This window comes from Gavia stellata, chromosome 21, assembly GCF_030936135.1.
Source record: "Gavia stellata isolate bGavSte3 chromosome 21, bGavSte3.hap2, whole genome shotgun sequence".
NCBI lineage: Eukaryota > Metazoa > Chordata > Aves > Gaviiformes > Gaviidae > Gavia > Gavia stellata.
The window spans coordinates 2,157,905-2,178,124 of NC_082614.1; the positions used below are offsets into that span (position 1 = coordinate 2,157,905).

The following is a 20,220-nucleotide window of genomic DNA, read 5'->3' on the forward strand; positions in this document are numbered from 1 at the left end:
ACGGGGGAGTGCTAGCTTTGCCTCCTGCATCCCCATGCGAGGCTTGAAATACAGGGAGAGGAGGAGCCGAGTCCGGCTGAGGCTGGATCCCTGTAGCCAGGCTTAAGAGCACTTGCCTTTGTAAGTGCTTTGCTGTAACTCAGGGTAAGGGGAGCTGAATATCCTCTTCTACTGCCTCGTTTTGCTTGTGGCTGCTACTCTTTCTCCTGAAGCATCAAAACGGTCTCAGTGTGACAGCACCTATGGAACGGGTTTCATCCTGGGCAGGGACGTACATCCCCTGTCTGGTCACCCCGATCCATCTTGACCATCGGGTTGTTGGATACTCTGGAAAATGCATGGAGACAAGATCCTCAGCTGGCAGAAATCGCCGCTGAGCTCTGCGCCGCTCAACCCATTTGCCAGACTCGCTCGTGCGGTTTTTTGCTTGCGACCCAACGGCAAAGCGGGAAGGGTCTGAGCGAGGCTGCCCAGCAGCCCTCTCCCAGGGCTCTCCCGCTCCCCCCGCGCTTTCCCGGCCCCTGCCGAACAGATGGTGCCGATTTTCGCAGGGGGAGCAGAGGAAACAAAGCCCAGAGCAATGGGAGGCTGCAGCCTGTCTCCAAAACGCAGCCCCGGGGATGACATCTGTGGGGACGGGCTGATGCATGTGGGTGTCTGTGGCGTGCCGAGCCCCGTGCCGAGCCGGCACTTATGCCTGCCCTATCTCACTTTTCTCTCTCCTTTGTTTTGTTTGGTTTTTTCCCCCTCCTTTCTAGATAAAGAACCTCGCGGACCGTTTGCAGGGATGTCGGTGAAGCGAGCGGGCTGCCTTCCCCACTCTGCCCAGCACAGGACCAGAGGCTGACTGGAAGCTGGCATGTTGCCCCCTCCAGCCCCTGCTCGGCCACGCGATGCCCAGCCCTGCCTGCCCTGCCCGCCCTGCCCGTCCTGCCCCTAGCCTTGCTTTCCACCGGTGATACACCCTGCTTTCCCCAGGACGTTGCTTTGGGAGAGAGACAGCAGCGAGTATGCTGCAGAAAGCCAGCCTGCAGCCGAAGCCCAGAGGAGTTTTGCAGTGAGGCCAGTTGCTTAAAAGCCAAAGAGTTGCCCCTTCCGCACCCCGGCGCGGATAAGCATCTCGGGCAGTGAATTTCTCCGTGCTCAGCGGGTGTTGAGGTCCTGGTCTGCACGCTCAAAGAGGGGGGCTGCCATGGAAGAGAATGTGTTCAGCGTGCAGCAGATACAGCCCAACGTCATCTCGGTGAGGCTCTTCAAGCGCAAGGTGGGCGGCCTCGGCTTTCTGGTGAAGGAGCGCATCAGCAAGCCGCCCGTCATCATCTCAGACCTGATCCGGGGAGGGGCTGCAGAGCAAAGCGGCCTCATTCAGGCTGGGGACATCATTTTAGCCGTCAATGGCAGGCCCCTCGTGGACATGAGCTATGAGACCGCGCTGGAGATACTGAGAAGCATCGCCTCCGAGACCTACGTGGTCCTCATCCTGCGGGGCCCCGAGGGCTTCACCACTCACCTGGAGACCACTTTTGCAGGTGACGGGACACCGAAAACCATCCGTGTCACCAGACCCCTCTGCCCGACTCCGAAGGCAGTTGACTTGTCCAACCCAAGCCTGCACGGCAAAGAGCAGCCGCTGCCAGCAGCCGACCGCACCATGGGCTCACTGTGGACAAGAGAGATCGGGCGGGAGGTGGAGCCGATGGTCCATGTTAACGGCGTCATTACTGGCAGCAAAGGGCAGGATGCTGGGAAGGGGAAGGAGGGTGCTTGTGGTCACCCTTGCCTCAACGGCGGTGTGGAAGACAATGAACTGCTCAAAGAAATTGAGCCTGTCCTGGATCTCCTGAAGAGCAGCAGTAAGGACAGCGATGGAGATGCACCCTCCAAGGTAGAGACAAGAGATATAGAAGTCCAGGTGGACTGGTAGGTCCCTAAATACATTTTTTTACATTTGGTGAAATGTGCTGATTTTGGCTACCCAACGTGGCTGGTTTAGGTGTCGGTGGGCACCTCTCCAGAAATGGCTGCTGTCTGACACAGCAGGATGGAGATGGAGAGGAAGGGATGCAAAAAGAGAGGGAAGCAGTTGATGAGGGGAAGATAAAAGGAATGAAAAATTGGGAATAGATGGTGGAAGAAAGGGAGAAAGAGATAAGTGTGGGAAAATGGGGAGACAGCAGGAGTAATATCTCGTGGAAAGCTGAGCTGTGCGAGGTGGTGGATCATGGGCTAGGCTGCGATTTGTTTCCGTTCCGTGTTCTCGATCTCATTTGTTTTAAGTTTTAAACGAAATCCTGTGCCTCGGTTTCCCCAACTGCCAAATAAGATTCATGGTATTGTCTGTCCTTGCTATTCTGCTTTGGAGCTCTCCCCTTGAAATCTGCTATTGATTAACTGCCGGAGAGGGAGAAGGAAGAAGGTCAGACTGGCAGAGTACGATGCTTCCCAGGAGAAATGAGTTTCAAAACCTTCTGTGCTTTTGGCAGTCAGGCTCTGGCTTTGGGGAGGGGAGAGGGGACCCCCACTCCAGCTCCAGCTGAAGCCAAGGGGACCTCTGCGCAGGGGCAATGGGACCTGCCTTGGGTGCTCACGTCTTCTGGGAAGGGGGGAAATGTTTCCTGTGGAGAGCTCAGAAGTGGCCGTCCCTTGTTGAAATGCAACAGCGGAGCTGCCTGTTGATCCCCTCCGCTCTTTCTAGATCAAACTAATGATTTCAATTTGCGTATGCATGTAGAACAAGGGTGGGGACATATGGATGCTTCCTCTGTGGCTTCTTGAGGAGGGTGAAGTCCCGTCACGCGGGTAGAACTGCTTCATTTCTGATATCAGCTTCTGCGAGGGACCGTGTGCGTGGTGTTGCCCTCCCGATCTTCCTTGGCATTTCCCTCAGATGTAGACCATCGCTCTGGAGCCGAAGCAGCTCCCCGTGGCCCTTTATGCTTTGCAAAAATTTTTGTTGGTAGCTATTTTTTTTTTGGTACCAGCTCTCTCGCCTCCTGGCCGTTTATTAGCAATGATAGGTTGCTTTTTCCTGTTGCCTTTCCCCAAGTCCCCGAACATGTTTTAGCAGTGGTGAGTGCCGCAGCAGGTTGTGGCTGCCCTCCCTTATTGCGTGGCTGTAAAAGCCGGGAGGCTTTATCAGGAGGGTTCGCTGAAGCTGGTGATCTCGGTTCAGTGACAGAGGGATTTGTAACTTCAAGCTCCCTTGCTGCACCTGCTTCCTTAGGGAGGGGAAAAAAAAAGGTATTTTTTTTCTTTTTAATCCAAAACAACGAGAGATGAAAGGCAGAGCTGTTGGTTGTGGAGGAGCGGGATCCCTGCGGTGGGTTCCCTGCCCAGCTCACCGGCAGAGCCCAGGCTGAGCTCCTGATCGCTCCCATCACAAACCAACACCCATGCCGTGTGTTTTCCATTTTTTTAATTTTTTTTTTTTTTTTAAATTTTCGGTTGTTTTCACGCCGTTGTTTCTGCTCTCTCCTAAATTGTGCATTTTTTCCGCGGAGGACACGGTTGCTCAAAGCCCGTTAGGGTGGTCACGCTGAGTCAGAGGAAAAACAAAAATATCAGCTCAGCTCAGCGCCGGGTGGCAGATGTCTGGGGTAGAGCGGTGGGACAGGGCGTGCTTGGGGACATCCTTCCCTGCTGTCCCCTCCCGCCACGCACACCCCCAGGTCTCAGCATGTTTGGCTGCTTTCAGAAACCCTTGTGTTTGGTCTCTGCTGTGCAACAGGAGGCAATTTAACCCCTCGAGCCCAGCACTCTCCCTGGAAGGCTGAGAGCTACCCGTCCAGACTGCACGTCCTTTAATCCAGCAACAACCCATCCCTGGGGAAACCTGCTTTAAGCAACCAAAGAATTCAGACCTTGAAGGGGTCGTGCTTGAATACAGGTCCAACAAAATGTGCAGGGGTAGTTAAAAATCCCTTCTGTCCCTCTGTTTTTGCTAAGACTGCTGCGATGGAGCTGGGGGTCACAGCCCAGCAAAGCCCCCGGAGGGCACAATCCCAAGCACTGATACAAGGCACAGCCTCACCCTTCAAACCGCGTCCCCCAGTGTTCCCATCCCATCCCACCAGCTGCGAGTTCTCCGAGGAAATTCTGCTCTGGCTGGGGGAAAGGATGAAAAAATGTGGTTTTTTTTCTTTGAGGAGTCTCTTCTACTTGTAAAGAGATTAGACCAAAACACTTTGAATTCAGTCAAACTGAAGGACCTCAAAGCAGCAAGAATATTAGCGAAGTGGGTGCTTCATCAAAACTCCACTCACTTTATTTTTCAATATCCTTTAAAAAAAATAAAATCTATGTAATCTATATACCTCAGGACTGAAAATCCACTTTTCGGTCAAAATTAATTTTCAATCTTCTGCTTGATGAAAAGCTGCAACCTCGCTCTTGCGGGAGGACTCTGTATGAATGAGAATACCTGGGCTCGAGCAGAGAAATGGGAAAGGAGATATACTGCAGGAAAAACTTGTCGAGAGCCGCTCTGCAGGGTAAAGGGCATTTCTCAGCCGCCTCTCCTCCCACTCCTGCGATGTGCTGGAGATGATTCATCTCTTCTGCTTGGTCTCAGACAGAGCTGGGGCATCGTGAAGGTCTTCTACCGTGAGAGTTTTCTTCGTCCATAGGAGAAGTGCGGAAAGGTCAGGGAGCGATGGGGAGCGGATAACCTTGGAGACTGTTGGTTGATGCCAAAGAAATGCCAAAAAAAAAGAGCAAGCTTTATCAAATGGATGCAGCACTCACGCTGTAGGCTGTGACTTCTCCAGGCTTGGGGGGGAGCAAGCAAAGCTGGCGTTAGTCAAAACAGGAATAGAGCTCTGCCTGGACACCAGAAGGGTGCAAAACCTCGCTCAAGGTTGAGCTCGACACCTACAGCCTGGACCACTTGACCATCGATCCGGCTGGAGATGCTGGTCTCGGGACCAATCCTGTCCTGCCTTCCTCTTCGCCTGGTGCTGACCTTCACAGCCTGCAGTGCTTTGTCAAAGCCAGTCCGGCTCGCAGAGCTGTGACAGCTTTCCTTGGGCAGAAAGGAACGGTACGAGTTTGAGGTTATTCTCAAGGAACCAAACTCTTCTTGTTCAAGGCGGGCTTTGCCAAACACAATTCAAATTACACCTGATGCTTCGGGCTTCCAGCCCATGTCTCTTATGTTACTTCCATGGAAAATTGGAAACTGTGAAATTTGCATTGGGGGAAAAAGTCAGTTCATCTCCATCCCTGCACCCATGGTCTGCGCTCCCTGGGGAAGTTGCCCCTGCAACGACCTGGCTTCTGCTCCCTGCTGATTTCCAGCTGTAAGGTGCCCTGGGTCCCCGGTGCATGCCCATGGGATGAGCTGCGACCACGGCTGAATGTCTGCTACTTGGCTCAAGCCATCTGCGATGAAGTCAATCATAAACAGAGCATGGAAGTGGGGCGCAAGGTATGATGAGAGCTGGCATTTCTGCCATGAGGCTCACCGTGGGCTAGAAAATAAAAATAGAGTTTGATTCACTCTCTGCCAGCTAACCTAGGTCTGTTTTTCCCTCTGAGCTCTAGGGAGATTGTCATGTCCCATCTTCCCTCCTTCTCCCCCCCAACCGAGTTGCCAGTATTTATTTTTCTTCTCGGGTCTATTCCATAACATGAACAGCATGATGGAAACATGGCAGTTGCGGTCCAAAAAGCAGCATCAGCAGCCCTGAGAGGGAGAAGTGTGCTGAGAGCAGGAATTCTGTTTATGAAGGGTTTCAAGGTTTCAGGCTCCATCCAGCATTGGAACAAACCCCGTAATTTTGCAGTTCTTGAAGAGAAAATTCTCTTCCTCCCACCTCCTTCGCCGCCGCCAAAATCTCTTTGTGTTGCTCAAAACATTTCATTTGCATTTCTGATGTCTTCATTATTCTGTACTTGGACATGAAACTTTAAAACCTCTGAAATGAAAAGGTTCCCTGAAACTATCATGTTATTGCCATTCTGCAAAATGGTGAAGTAGGAAGCTCCAGCAGTGAGTAACCTTCCCCTTCTCCCTCCGTGGATTCTTCTTCCTCGTCACTCTGACTACGTCAGTCAAATCCAGAGAGGCATTTTGTGCCTGCAAATAACATATTCCACCTGAATATATGCCCGCGGAGCCCTCTCGGACCGGTCTCCAAAGCACCCTTCACCCGTTCAGCTCCCTGTGCTGGTGCTGCTTCTTGCATCCCATGGGATGGCCGTTCTCCTTGCACGTGGTCCCAGCAGGCAAACCCCTGGCACCCGTATGAGCCTGCGGTCTCCCGGCAAACCTGAACTGCATTTGACCTCCAAATAAGATGCTGGGGCTGAAATCCGCCGGGTGCTCTTTGGGCACGGGGCCCGGCGGTTGCAGGTTGCATCTGACACTGGATGAATCTCCAACGATGCCGGTGGGACTTTGGGATCGCTTGGCTCTGTTCCCGGGTCTTTATCTGTCAATGCCTACTCAACGGCATTTACCAACCTCATATTTCATCGGCCTGTGAGCCGCTCTGTGCAGCTTGCTCGGCTCATTAGCCCCTAATCCCAGCGTCCCAGCGACGCTCTGACCTTCCGAGGGCATGAGACCTTCTTCAAGCCATGCCGCATGCTTGTCGCTGAGGCTTTTGTCCTCTTCCTTCGGCGCCGTTCAAGCTCCCCTTTCTCATTTAGGAAGTGATGTCTTGCTCTGATCGTTCCCCAGCCACCCTCTCTGGGCACGCGGGCCCCACTGCCTCTCCGGGGAGTGCATCCCTTTCGCTTCCAACATTCCTGCTTCCTTCCTGAGCTCTGCTCCATCCTCTGCACCCTGCAAATCCCAGATCCTGCCCAATCCCTTCTCCTGCGTCTCCCTCAAACGTGTGCTGTTGCGCCAGACCTTGCTTTAACCCTCGAGGCGAAGAGTCTGCAGCCAGCACATTTTCCAACATTGCAAACTGGAAGCTGCCCCAGGGGCATGATAGCGAGGAAATACTAACTTCTCAGGATGCAATGCCCTCTGGAGTATGCTTTTCCATGGGGCAAAAGCCCGTGGAAAGGCAAGAGCCATTAACCCTGGCCCCTAGCACTGGAAGGAAGAGCAACACGCAGCGGAGCCTCGCAGCCATCCCCAAGGACACACCGGGAGAGGGGAAGAAAATAAAAAGAAAATATTTCTCTCCCACAGCTCAGAGCAAGCGGTGTGTGCATGTATGAGCTTCCCACACAGTCCCAAGCTCAAGCGGGGGGTTTTCAGCTGCCGGGACAAGGGCCTGGAAGGAGTCCATCTCCCGTGGCCACAGCGCAGGGTGCTGCTGTCGGCATCACGGAACGAGAGCCATCGGCAGGAATGCGGACATCCGCATCCTTGTTGGTTCATCCAAATTGGCCCCTGGGGTTTGCAGCAGCTAGTGGTACCTCTCATCCTCTCATCTCTGCCTGGGAAATCAGAGAGATCCTTCTGCCGAGCAAATTCAAAGGAGTGAAGTGACAAATTTTCTTTTTGCTCTTTTTTTTTTCCCTTTTTTTTTTTTTTTTGGAAAAGCTTTGGAGAAATTTCTCAAAGGGCTGTCTCAGCAACTTCCCTCTGCTTCATCACTATGAGCACTGCAACATCATCAAATTAGTCAAAAGAAAACAGTGGTGCCTCTCATTTCTCCCACCAGCCAGATGCTCGTTCCGAGGTGAGGCAGCATCCAAGGCCCTGCCTGCGCACCAGTGGGGGAGGGCAGGATTCCGCTTTCTTTTTTTAAAGAGCAAATTTTGCTTTCAGAACAAAAGACGACCTCAAACGGAGTCCCTTCCCAAAAACCTGCTCCGCATCCAAGAGATCTTGCTAATAGTTTTTAATAGATCTGGCGGCGGGACCAGGTCAGAGAGGGATCTCTGGATCTGCCCTTTGGGAGAGTTCGGCCGAACAAGTGCCTCCGAGGACAGATCTTCAGCATTTCTTCCAGTGCCTCAAAGACGCTGAAGTGGCAATTTAAAAAAATCCTGTTCAATGCCCCAAAGCGCCCGGGTCGGGTCTGATGGTGAGTCGTGAGGATTTCTCCAAAGGCTGCCGGGAGCGGAGGGCAAGCCCCCCTCTGCCCTGCGTAGCTGCGTACGGGGCTGCTCCCATCCTGGCTGCCTGGAAACACCCCCCGGGAGAACTGCACCCTCCCCATCGCCCTCCAGGAACCCCTGAGAAACAGTCCTTTGGGCTCTCCTTTGCGCTAAAGTGTTTTTGGAACCGTAATCTGGAGGCCGAGCTCGGGCACGGTGTTTTGGCCATCCTGCCAGTCTCCCTGAGTGCGTGAGCGGCATCCTGGTAGGAACGTGGCAGGTCACCCCATGTCTCTGCTGGCGGCCGGGGAAGCCAAGTCAAGAGAGGAAAATAACTGACCCAAAAGACCCTGTTCCTGTCTGAGCTCGCAAACAAGGCAGTTACAAGAAATGGGCAGGAAATATTTGTAAAATGAAGCAATTGATTTTTTAATTTTTTATTTTTTTCCCCCCATCTGGGGTGAGGCTGTGGCTGCTCTGAATGGGCTTTTCTCTCCCAGGCTCCAAAAGACAGAGCCGGATACTTCTGGGCAGCCTCATCCGGGAGAGGTCTGCGCTAGCTCAGCGCAGGGGCACGCACCCGCAGCCCTGCGAGGGACAGACCTCCTCGCCCGACACCGAGCAAACCGCAGCACAACACCGGCGTGGAGGCGAGATACAGCCACGCGTTTAGTCTAATGGCTTCGTCGCAGCTACGCTTGACTGTGCTTTTATAGCAGAGGCTAAGGGTGAGGGCAGCACCTCGCTGCCTTGCTTCCAGACCCGTAAGGCTGTCAAGCAAGAATAGCAATACGCAACCCATTTCTGCCCCAGTTGCAAACATGCAATGGGATGTGGAGCATTTGCTCCTGAGCGTCCAACCCCTAATGCCTGCCTGGACATGACTGTTCCTCGGGATGGTGCGTCTCGCTGTCGGGTGATGCTCGAGGCCAGTGAACGGGAGCAGGGCCGCGCTTCAGCAATGCTTATCATACACAAAGTAACCAACTACAGCGATGACTTAATTCAAGCATCTGGTCTTTTTCCGTGCCGTTGGCACAGGTACCAACATTTATGGCTTTGCTGGTGTACAGACAATGAGATTATGCGTGCAGCCTCCCGGCCGAGACCTCCAGCTGCTGCTGCAGATTGATGGATTCCTCTCCGAAGTTCCCTCGTGCCGGCAGACGCTGGTTTAGACGGGCTTGCAAACACCTTCCTGGAAACAGCAGGTCGTGCCAGGCGCCTGCAGGCGTATGCTGTGTCATTTTGGAGGCGCCTGTGGGATATCTGGCACGCTGGGGTCTGTCTGCCCAAGTCTCTCCTGTCTGCATAGAGGCAAAGTCTGTGCCCCTGGAGAGGCACCGTCATCCCTCAGGAGGCAGGTTCCCTCTGCTAAGCCCCAGGCACCAGTAAAGCCAAAGGATTTCTTCCATCGCCTTCTGGATTTAGTGCTTGTGTCTTGATTTTGGACCAGCTGTGGGGAGCAGCACGTTGGGGCTCATCAGCTACAAGAGATGGCTCGTGTATGCCCATCATCTCATGTGCTCAGCGGCTCTGTGTTGACCTGTCTCCACTCTCCCTGATATGATGGGGCTCAGGGCAAGAGGGCAGGGATGTGCAGCCGTGGAAATGAGTCTTCTCCGGGAGGTTTAATAGCTGGCCTTAATTTAGGGGAAAGAGCCAGATTTGCTGAATTTTCATCCTGCTGATTCTCCATCTTGCTGCTGGGAATTCTCTAGATGGAGGTAGGCTGGGCATCTCAAGTGACCCTGAGCTTCCCCTTCGGATGGGCTGGTGGAGGGCAGCGGGGGTACTGTATGGTCCGTGGGTGTCCCCAGCCCTGGGACCTGCGTGGCTGCCGTGTAGCAGAGAGCCGGGACCTGTTGTCTTTGGCTGCGGCTGTGTGGTGCGGCGGGTGGGGTTTCTTGTGTTTTATCTGATTGAAACCCTTTCACGTACTGGTAGGAGCCAAGTCACAGAAGAACAGCTTTCTTCTCCCGGGAGCAGATAGAAAACCCAGTAAAAGCTGCCCCTGTGGCACCTGTACCTCCTCACTTGCACCAAGCTGGCCACTTTTACCCTAAGGCAGCCAGTGTTTGGAAGATGTCCAGGAGCCTAGTGTAGTATTTTGGCAGCTGAACGTTGCTCTGTAAAAGCAGAAAAATTACAGAAAACTTAGAGCGCAGGGAGATCATCTTTTAGTGAAGTATTTTCCTTAAGCTGTACCTGAAGATATGAGCTGGGGGGCAAGGAGGGTTGTGAAACTGAATTTATTTCTACATATGTGTCTTCCCAAGACGGTGTCAAGAGCACGGTGTTGATTTGAATTATGTCCTGAGTGTCCTACTTTGGTCGCTGCCCAAAGCCCGTTGTCGTTAATGGGAAGGCTCATTATTGACTTTAGCGGGCATCTGGACGACTTTTAAGAACTGACAGCAGGAGCAAAACAATTGCCAGAGCACATTACCTCGATGGTCTGTTGAGCAAGGGTGAAGGCAGCATGGCTGCCAGTCCTGGCCCGCGGCCCTGTGCAGCCCAACCCGGGGAGCTCCTTCCAACGCGTGGCCTCTCCGGGGTGGTCGGTGTCTTCAGTGTGGACGCCGCAGCCTGCCTTCTCTGAACATCGCACCTCTAAAGCCCATTTGTTTTTCTCCTTTGTGAGGGCTCGTATGGCAGTGGTTTTCCATCGCCTGCTTGGATGGCATTTAACAGCCTCACTGACATCCCGCGGTACGTTCCCCAGGCAAAACGTGCGCGGTAGACTGTGAGTTATACCAGTCTCGCTGCACGGGCCATGGCAGCCAGCGCTGGGAGCATCCTCAGTCCCCCAGCCTTACCAACGTCCCCAGCTCCGTGGAGGCAAGCCGTCTGTTTGCTTGGGTAAAATCGGTTGTGCTCACCGGCATTTGCAGCATATGTAAAGGTCAGGAAGAGGAAAGAGAGCTGTCTCTCCCTCTTGGGAGCCACCTATTTTTTTCTTGGTTTTTTTTCCTCTCCTCCGCTCACAAACACCAAGCTGCTCTGCAAGCCCAGCTGGTTTTGCTATGAGGTTTTGCTATGAGGTTTTGCAGCTGGAAGTGCGTGGGGCTCTCCTTCCCCCAGCTTTGTGTTTGCTTTCACAGGGCTCTGGCTTGGTTTTTGGGGTGCAGAGGGTCTGGCATGTAACCCCGCTAGAGCCAGTGTCGGGGCAGGCGTTTCCTGTTGTTTTGCAGGCGCTGCGCTCGCCCATGAGGCGAAATTTCTATTGTGTTTGGGTCGCCCTCGCCGTGGTGATTCATCGCCTCGGCCGAGGCAGAGCGTTTCCTCCCCTCCCGCAGGGCGATGCACGAGACTTTGCTCCTGTGGGAAGCAGCTGGAGAAGGTCCTGGAGCCATCGCTCCAGGATCTGGCCCCGTGGTCCCAGCACCCAGCTGCCCTCCAGCCCGCTGACCCAAATGGTTTTTAACCCTTCAGTTTCAGGGAAGGGGAAAACAAGCCGCAGAAAGCCTTACCAGCTCAGATGGAGAACGACCGTGTCTTCAGTGACCTGTGGGGGAAGAGCAACGTGCCCATGGTCCTGAACAACCCCTACTCCGAAGCGGAGCAGGTAAGAGCCCATGGCACGTGCTGCTTTGGGTGGGAAGGGGGTTTTGGGGTATGTGACACATCCCGGTGGGCTCTCACACCACGGAGAACCTGTAAGGACTACCTGCACTGCCTTGAAGACCTTTCATCCCAAGAGCTGGAATTGATGGGGCGCAGAGCCCATTTGGTCATTCAGAAGCTGAATTCCCCATGTTTTGGGCAGGGTATAGGTCACTGGAGAATGATGCTCTTCAGCCGAGGGGCCATAGTGGATGGGAGCACAGCCAGGGACCAGGACTCTGAAACCTCCCTCGGAACTGTTGTCCCTTTTCGTGGCAAAAAGCCGAGCTGCATCGTTAAAGTCATTTTGGTTCATGTGACGGTAATTCAATAGAGCATTTCAGATAATATGTTGTACGGTGCCTTTTCATCTCCACACACTCCATGGACATAAATTCTCAGGCTCCCTCGCCAAAAGTGGATTAACTCCACGTTTGTAGCAAAGCCAGAGACTAAGACAGACCCTGCCAGGCCAGAAAGATCACCTCGGGGAAAACATGACGTGCGTGAGCACTGCCAAGCCTGTTCAGGCAAACGTGTCTCCCTGATGGGATTAACCAGCAGCAGGGCAGGACATGGGGGACCAGTCTTGGGACCATTTGGTCTCCTGGCCCCACCATATTTCTCAGGGTGATATAGTAAGGACTGTTTTCCAAGGGAGGGGAGAAAAGTGATTTAGCGGTCACATGAAGACTTCCGAGAAAATCCGTATTTCCTCAGCTCAGAAACGTCCTCAGCAGATACTTCTGGCTGATGCCTCTTCCCAGCTCCAACGAGCCGCAATGCTAACGCTCCTTGCTGACATGCCACCTGCAGACCATCGCAGCAGCAGGTGCCACTCGTGATGTGGTGGACACCCAGACGTTGAGCCTGGCCTCGATACCCAGCAGTGTCCAGCAGCACCTCTCAGGCCATGGCTCTGCCAGTGGATCTTGTCCCACTTCACAGGCATTTTGCAAGATGCGAAGCCAGAAGCAGGGATTGAGGTCACATGAGGTGACATGGTCCCTTCATGCCCATGGAGGTGACATGGTCTTGGCTGCAGTCATGCCCATGCCCTCGTTCCCCCTGTGCCAGGAGCACCGCAGTTTCTCTTGGGACTCCTGAGCAGAGCGATGTTCACGTGCACTTTTGCAGCACGCACAGTGTCGGAGGCTCATGGGACATGCGAGACCCACCGTGCGGGTGCTGATGCACATGTGGGGCAGCTGAGATACTCCTGACCGTGCCAGACTTGCTGCATGGTTTTAACCAACCTGGTTGGGTGCTTAGATGCAGTTGGGAGCGATTTCCATCCTCCCCTCGCCTGGCTGCAGCTCAGGATTGTGGCCAGGTCTCACAGCAGCATAGACAACCTTACGGTGGGTACCATCTGTGAAGCACTGGCAGAGGCTGCCCAGGGAGGTGGTGGAGTCACCATCACTGGAGGTGTTCAAGGAACGTGTGGACGTGGCACTGCGGGACATGGTTTAGTGGGCATGGGGGGGTTGGTTGATGGTTGGACTTGATGGTCTTACAGGTCTTTTCCAACCGTAGTGATTCTGTGAGTCTGTGATCCCACATAGGCACACACAAATGGGTGCATCCAAGAGCTGCAACAGACTTTGCTCAGCTGCTGGAGAGATGTCCCTGGGCAGCCCCATGTCCCGCCACACAGTTAATGCACTGTGGCAGGTATCACAAGCCCGTCTCGCCCAAGGACAGGTCACTGCTCTGGTCCCTTTGCCCCAGCTCTGGAAAGACACTGTCTTTCTGCCTCCTTTGCTAAGCTCCTTGCATGTATGTGTCTGTTACTATAAGCACTTTATAACCTTCTGTGTTCAGAGCTTAATTTCTCTCCGTGTTAGGGCTGCCAAACCCCCCAGTCTTAAGCTGCTGTTAAACTCTTTACTTTTTTTTTTCACTAGATGTGGAGCTTTCTTTTTATCCTTCTTATCCCCACATTGGTATGCCCACTCTTTTGGAGGCAGTTTGGTTTTTCCCCCATGCTCCCTGCAGCCGTTCCCCCGGGCTGCATGCAGTCAAGGCGACTGAACCTCTTGCAAGCTGCACTAAATACTGTTAACACAGGGGCGAGTCAAGCCAAGTGTGAGCTTTTTATACACGTTGTTCTTTAAAGCAGGATTTGGTGAATTCACTTGGCCAGGTGGGGAATGCTCACTGAGGCTCGTAATAAGGTGCTGAAAGACCCGCTGGGCATCGATCCCTCTTCTGGGTCTTTTTTTTTTTTGCAAAATCACGCAGTGTGTTTTGCTTGTTTCCCAGGAGCCCTTTCCCCCTGGCCCTAAACCCCACCGATGGAAAGATGCTGCGACTGCACCAGCCCAGGTCCTGCGTGAATCGTATTTCAGTCCGTACAGATTGATTTGTTAGGAGCTCCAGGGTAACCGGGGTGGGTGTGTGTCCATGTAGCTAGCAGGAGAAGGGAGTCATATCAGCTCTACGCTTGTAAAGATGATTTACAGCTTTATAAAAGCGAAAAACACACTTTCAGCTAGCGGGGTTAATGCAGTCTGGAAGGAAATGTCAGCGTGCCAATATATCTATGACCTGGGCTAATGCTGCAGACTTCGTCCTCCCACAGTAGATGCATTTCAGCAGGGCAATATATGCCATCGTCACAGGGACTCCCGAAGCCCCGCTGGGACGCAGGAGGAAGGCTGAGGACCTGTCGAGCCCCCTCGGGTCTGCAAAAAGGGAGATGCTCCCTGCCGTTCTGGCCCCACAAAGCCCCCGGAGCTGGATGCATTTCTCCCCTGCGTCTGTAAGAGCTGCAGACAGCTCACAAGCTGCACGCTGACGATAAGTGCCAACACGCTCCCTTGTAAAAGCTGTTTGCATAATGCATGTGCGCCCCGACTGCTACGCTAGTCTCTCCGTTTGTCCCACTCCTGAGTCACTAATATCGCAGCTGCCTAATTAAAACATGAAAGGATCTCGCACAACCTCCCTGACAAAACCAGGGGTAATATTTGGCTTCAGCTTTGCCATGCGGGGAAGGCATACACACACACACGGAGCTCTTTCCCAGTCTCTTCTGGGTGTCGCTCTCTCCACAGCTGCTCTGCGATGCGGTTGCCAGACCTGGCACCTCTGCTTCTTGTAGGTGGTGTCGCCTCGGCTGCTGCAGCCCGGCTGGCACCCCGGGGATTCGGCATGCCTCTGCACCGCGGCCCTCTTTCAGCAAAGGTTCAAACTTTGCCAGTTCCTGCAGGGAAAAGACAAAAAGGAAAGAGAGCAGCTTTGAAAGAGGTTTAAGGCAGAACATCTGTAGGCAGATGTTAAGCAGCTGATGTCCACCAGCTTGGACCATGAGCTTGCTCGCTCCAAGGATAGGGTCATTGCTACGTCTGGATTCATAACACGCCTTTGGGCCATACCTGCTCTAGCAAGATGTTGTTTAGCAGCACTCCTCCTAAGCTGCACTGAAGCCCCGTCAGCAAATCAAAACTAACTCAGAATAAAAAAGTACCAACACTTTCTGTTTGGTACTTCTAATTTCTGTCTGGCAGGTGGAGGTACAGGTGTGGATTGGGTTGGTTTGCATTTTCAAGCAGCAGTTTTCAGCTATGTTTTACCAATCTCACAGAGCTGCTCTGAGCAGTCACGCTCAGAAGGAAGGTGGCAGATTATCCCCCTTGGCCCTAAGGGTGGCCCAGGTTGGTTCAGAGAGCACAGGATGCCGTTAGTGGCTCAGGAACAGTTCAATTCTCTTGAAAGAGTAAAACAAGCAGCAAAAAAATGACCAGGAACTGCCACTGCCATAATTCAGGTAAGAATCCCCAAAACTGAAAAAAATTAACTTAAAAATAGTGCTTTTCCAGGACTACATTTAGGAAGTTCTTTTTATATAACTACTGGTTTTGAGCTCTATATAAAGTCTTATATTTGTTTTCTGCCGCATGGAAAGGGGAAGCTGAGATCCACTGTGTGGTCTTCTGGCTTCAGGGGCTAGGACTTTAAAACGCTCCTTGGGAAGATCACAGGATTTGTGACATGAGGAATGTCACAGAGACCCGTGACAGCATAGCCTGAGGGCGTGCAGAGAGCGGCTTTCAGAAACCGCGAGGACCAAAGAGGGTCCTACCGAGGGGTCAGGTTGTAAAGATCTCCTTTCCCCTCCATCCTCTGTCTCTTGCTCCCAGCATATGCTTTCACTGCATGGTATTATACTGTGAGCTTCAGGCTGCTTGATAGCAAAATCCCTATTTTTCCAGGAAAAGAAGTGTGGAGTATATGGTAAAAACAAGGACTGGGCAAAAAATATGGCCATCATTGCCACCAGGGCAATGCGGTGGTGTCTGCTCAGCCCAGGGATCAGTCTCGCAATCAATCAGGCATCAATCTCTCTCCACTTCCGAAAAGCAGAGCAATCCTCTGCCTGGCAAAGTAAGAACAAGATACATCTGGAGCCTCATCTGCTTTTGTTATCCTTGTGGCCCCTGTTGCTTTCCTTCCTGGGTTTGCTCATCAGCAAAAGTGCTTGTTCTGAAACAAGAGCTTCTTCCACCGTGTGCTGGCTCTTCTTCAGTTGGTCCTTCAGGCTGCAATGCTGGATTTGTAGTATTGCTGCTAGTCCACGAGCTGCAGCTGTGACATGCGCCCAGAACCACCAAAAAAGGCGAGCGAGACTCTGCACAGCTCTGCTGAAGGCAGTGGCGTCTTTAAAAAACCTTGCAGATGGATTAGAAAGGGACACAAGCTACAAGATTCATGTAGGAAGGCTACATCAAAACTCGGTCCAAGGCCAGATCTACTTTGCAGAGGTGCAAGCCTTTAAGCAGTGCCAAATATATGCAGGTTTTGACAGGATGCTCTGATGTGGGATCAGGTCTCCCCTTGAAACCTGCAGCAACACCGTCACGGTTGCAGTGACTGAATTGCACCCTACTATAAGATCTGATTCCTAGAAGAAAGGTCTCTGCTTTCCAGGGCCCCTGCGGATCTCACTGTCCCGTGATACGCTGGCAGACACTGATTGCTCTTTAAGTTTTTAAGTGCTTGGGGCGAATAAGGGTCCCAGTAGAAATACTAGCTATTTTCTGTGAAAACATGTGCAAATACAAGCACTCGCAGCCAGCTCTTCTCGTTACAAGCTCTCTGCTGGCTGAGGCTCTTCCTTATGTTGGCATATAACTCAAGAGGTGCTGGATGAGCACACCCTGACGCAGAATATCAGGGCGGGCTGGAGATTCAGAGCTGAGACTGAACTAATCCAACTATGCATAATTCAGCAGCCCTCCCACTTGTGTATTTTACCTATCCTTATTCCTACCATCTTCCAGCGTTGATATCAAAGGAGACGTGCCTTTGGCTTGCTCAGAGGAACGATCGGCTGTTAGCGCTATCTCACAGTGCTCGTAGTAGTGAGGCAGAGCTTGGCACATGTAAAACGTGAGCAGGTGATGCTCCTTAGAAAGAAGCATCTAATATATTTCAGAGAGGTAAGTCTTCCACTGGGAAACTTGAACGCAACGTTTTCCTAAGTCACTTCTGTCTGTTTTTTGACTCCTCTTCTACAGGTTTGGCAGTTCTGTAAACAGAGATGAGTTCTCAGTTGCATTGAGAGTTCGTTGCTCCATTGTATGATCCCAAATGCTGCCAATATTTGGATCATATACCTTGTCTCGCTACATTATTACTAGGATTTAAGCACAGGCATCCACTAATATAAGATGCTGCTTCTTGTCATGGCCTTTTTCCTGTAGCGCGTTGATGAATACTAACCTTGTGCCTGGTCTTCACTGTTGTCTAGCCACCGCCATCCGGGCGGCAGTCCCCAACTAAGAACACAGTGAATGGAAGCCCTTCCAAATGCCCGCGGTTTGTCAAAATCAAGAACTGGGAGACAGGCTCCGTGCTTCATGACACTCTGCACCTCAAGACGGCAATGGTGAGTAGAGTTGATAGGACTGGCCAAAAGTTGTCTGAGCAAAATTGAGTGGGTCACAGTGTTTTCAAATGGCTTTACCTGGAAATACAGAGCTGGATGAATTCAGGCCAGTCTTCTTGTCTCCGGTAGTATCTGGATTTCAAACCTCCGGTGCAATAAGCTGGGTGAGAGGGAAGCCCATCTGGGATAAATCAGGAAAAGCATATGACTTTATGCCAAGCTGGGGCAAGAATCTCATGAGGCCTAATTGTCTGTATTGGGTGGAACAAGAGATGACTGTATATGCTTGAGCTGTCTTACACAATGTTACCAATAGGTGTGAAAACAAATAATCTGGAAATGTCCCCGTTTGTCAAAGATGCCACCAACTTCTGCGTAGCTAATTGTTGACTTCCCCCAGCCCAGCTCACGCAACCAAAAGTGCTGCAGTAACCCAAGACACGCTTGTCTTCTGTCTCACCAGGCCACTGCGTGCACCGAGCAGATCTGCATGGGCTCAGTAATGACCCCTAGCCAGCACGTTCGCAAGTCAGAAGATACCAGGACAAAAGAGGAGGTGCTCTTCTTGGCTAAGGACTTCATTGATCAGTACTACTCCTCCATAAAGAGGTAAGTATTGGCCAGAGAAGGTCGCAGTCCCTGGCTGGTGCTTACGCTGAGATGTCACATACGATCCGATCTTTCACACTTGCGAGTCAAAGCAGGGCGAGACCGTGGTGCTCCACATTCAGCTGCTTCTTCAGGGGAGTTTCATTCCTCTGTGCAAATTACCGACCTCTCCCATTTGCACTTGGACATCTGTTATCTGAAAGCACACACATGTGCGTGTATATGTGCACACATGTTCTTAAGAAAGAAAGAACTCGTGCCCAGGTGGAGAACAGCAGGATTTCCTGCCCTCTACCCGGGTTGGTGACTGCCATCTCCTCCGTTCCCCACACATGCAGATCTGGCTCCAAGGCCCACATGGAAAGGTTGGAGGAAGTGACTAAGGAGATTGAAGCCACAGATACCTACCAGCTGCGGGACACAGAGCTGATCTATGGAGCCAAGCATGCCTGGAGAAACGCAGCCCGCTGTGTGGGCAGGATTCAGTGGTCCAAGCTGCAGGTGAGCACCAGCAGGTTGCCTGCCAAAGGATGCTCTGGAGTTCTGGAGAGGCAAAACTTGCTCTTCCAATACGCAGGGAAGCACAGCACAGGTACAGCTGGGGATGTTCAGCACACTACGCTCTCCGTGACAACTTTAGGGATGCACAGGCTGGGAAGTCAACAGGAGCTGGAAAAGCATCTGTGGGGTAGGTGTACCCGAGGTGTCTGAGTCTGAAATGGGACCAGCTGGAAGCTGGCACTCTAAGAGAAGATTTTCCAAAATCAGATACTGCTCCAATATCTTACGTGCTGCTTCCAAAACTATTGCTCTGCCTGGAGAGAGGCAGCAAGACCCGCTCGTCCTTGGTACAGAGATGCTATGGCAGGAGAAGATTTGGCTCAATGCCTTTTTGACTAGCTGGAAGCGTAGGGTAGGATCTGAATTAGTGATCTCTAGTGGAATTCCCTTGGTACGGAGATGACATCTCCCTCTATAACCTGGAGCACAGCTCAAGTGTTGCTGAGCAATTCTCGCAGCTGCTTCACACAGGGTATAGGCACTGCCTTGGGCCAGGAGGCTGGGCCTCCTTTGCTCCCAGCTCAGCCTTCAGCTCTTCTCTTCCACTGTTTCTTTTGGCATATTTGAACCTTGTGAGGAGCCATTTCTGCAAGAAGTTGTCTTCAAGCCTCCTGTTGACCCTCTTTCCTGGTTTCCGCATCCTTTTGTAGATGCCCCATCCCTGGAAACATTCAAGGTCAGGTTGGACAGGGCTCTGAGCAACCCGATCTAGTTGAAGATGTCCCTGCTCATGGCAGGAGGGTTGGACTAGGTGACCTTTAAAGGTCCCTTCCAACTCAGACCGTTCTATGATCACCCATTCTCTCAGTGGACCTTAAGTCTGACCAATACCTGTCCTATTTCAGCTTTGAGTCTTGATCTACAAGAGACAAAGAGCAGAACCCAAAATTGTTGGTGAATAAGCCAGAAACAGCAGCAGGTAGAGAGCACTGGATTGAGGAGGTTTTTGCCTGAGGAGCAGATGACTCATCTCTCCAAAGCAGAAGGGGCAGCTGGATTAGACATCCACATGTTGTAAAGGCAGGGAACAGAGCTTTAGATGCCTTACAAGTCACTGTGGCCTCTAGGGCTTTCCCTGTGCTGTGTTTCTTCTGCTTGGCTCTGCCCTAGGAGTTGGAGCATCCTGTAGCGTCACCACGATTTCTTCCGCTGTTTCAGGTGTTTGATGCCCGGGACTGCACCACAGCCCATGGGATGTTCAATTATATCTGCAACCACATCAAATATGCCACCAACAAAGGGAACCTCAGGTGAGCCACCAGGGAGTCACCAGGGTTTATATCCAAAGGGCTCTGGATGTGTGTCAACCCAGCTCCGGGCCCTGCTGACGTTGTCTCCTTTAGCAGCCGCTGCAGAACAGGATGGTTGTAGGCAGAACCTGTCCTGGGGAGGGTTAGAGGGACCTGATATCAGGGGAAGGTGTCCTGCTGGTCCAAGCATACCTCTTCCCGCTCTCTGTGGGACCTCAAAGAGCAGGTTTTCCAATTATTTCTCCTTTCCTATATTCTGTGTCAAATGCAGAACACGGGCTGCTCTTCAGATCTATCTGA

General features: G+C 52.3%; 1 protein-coding gene across 2 annotated transcripts in view; it reads left to right on the forward strand.

The window, feature by feature from the left end:
* Positions 1-1,192: 1,192 nt before the first annotated feature.
* Positions 1,193-20,220, forward strand: part of NOS1 (nitric oxide synthase 1) — a 39,325-nt gene continuing 20,297 nt past the window's right edge. The window contains exons 1-6 of one of the 2 annotated variants that reach the window (XM_059827957.1): positions 1,193-1,920; positions 11,437-11,569; positions 17,363-17,500; positions 17,964-18,109; positions 18,448-18,610; positions 19,829-19,920. In XM_059827957.1, coding sequence (XP_059683940.1) covers positions 1,193-1,920; positions 11,437-11,569; positions 17,363-17,500; positions 17,964-18,109; positions 18,448-18,610; positions 19,829-19,920 — 1,400 coding nt within the window. The remainder of the gene's footprint in view (positions 1,921-11,436; positions 11,570-17,362; positions 17,501-17,963; positions 18,110-18,447; positions 18,611-19,828; positions 19,921-20,220) is intronic. The other variant, XM_009810968.2, reaches the window with a different exon arrangement.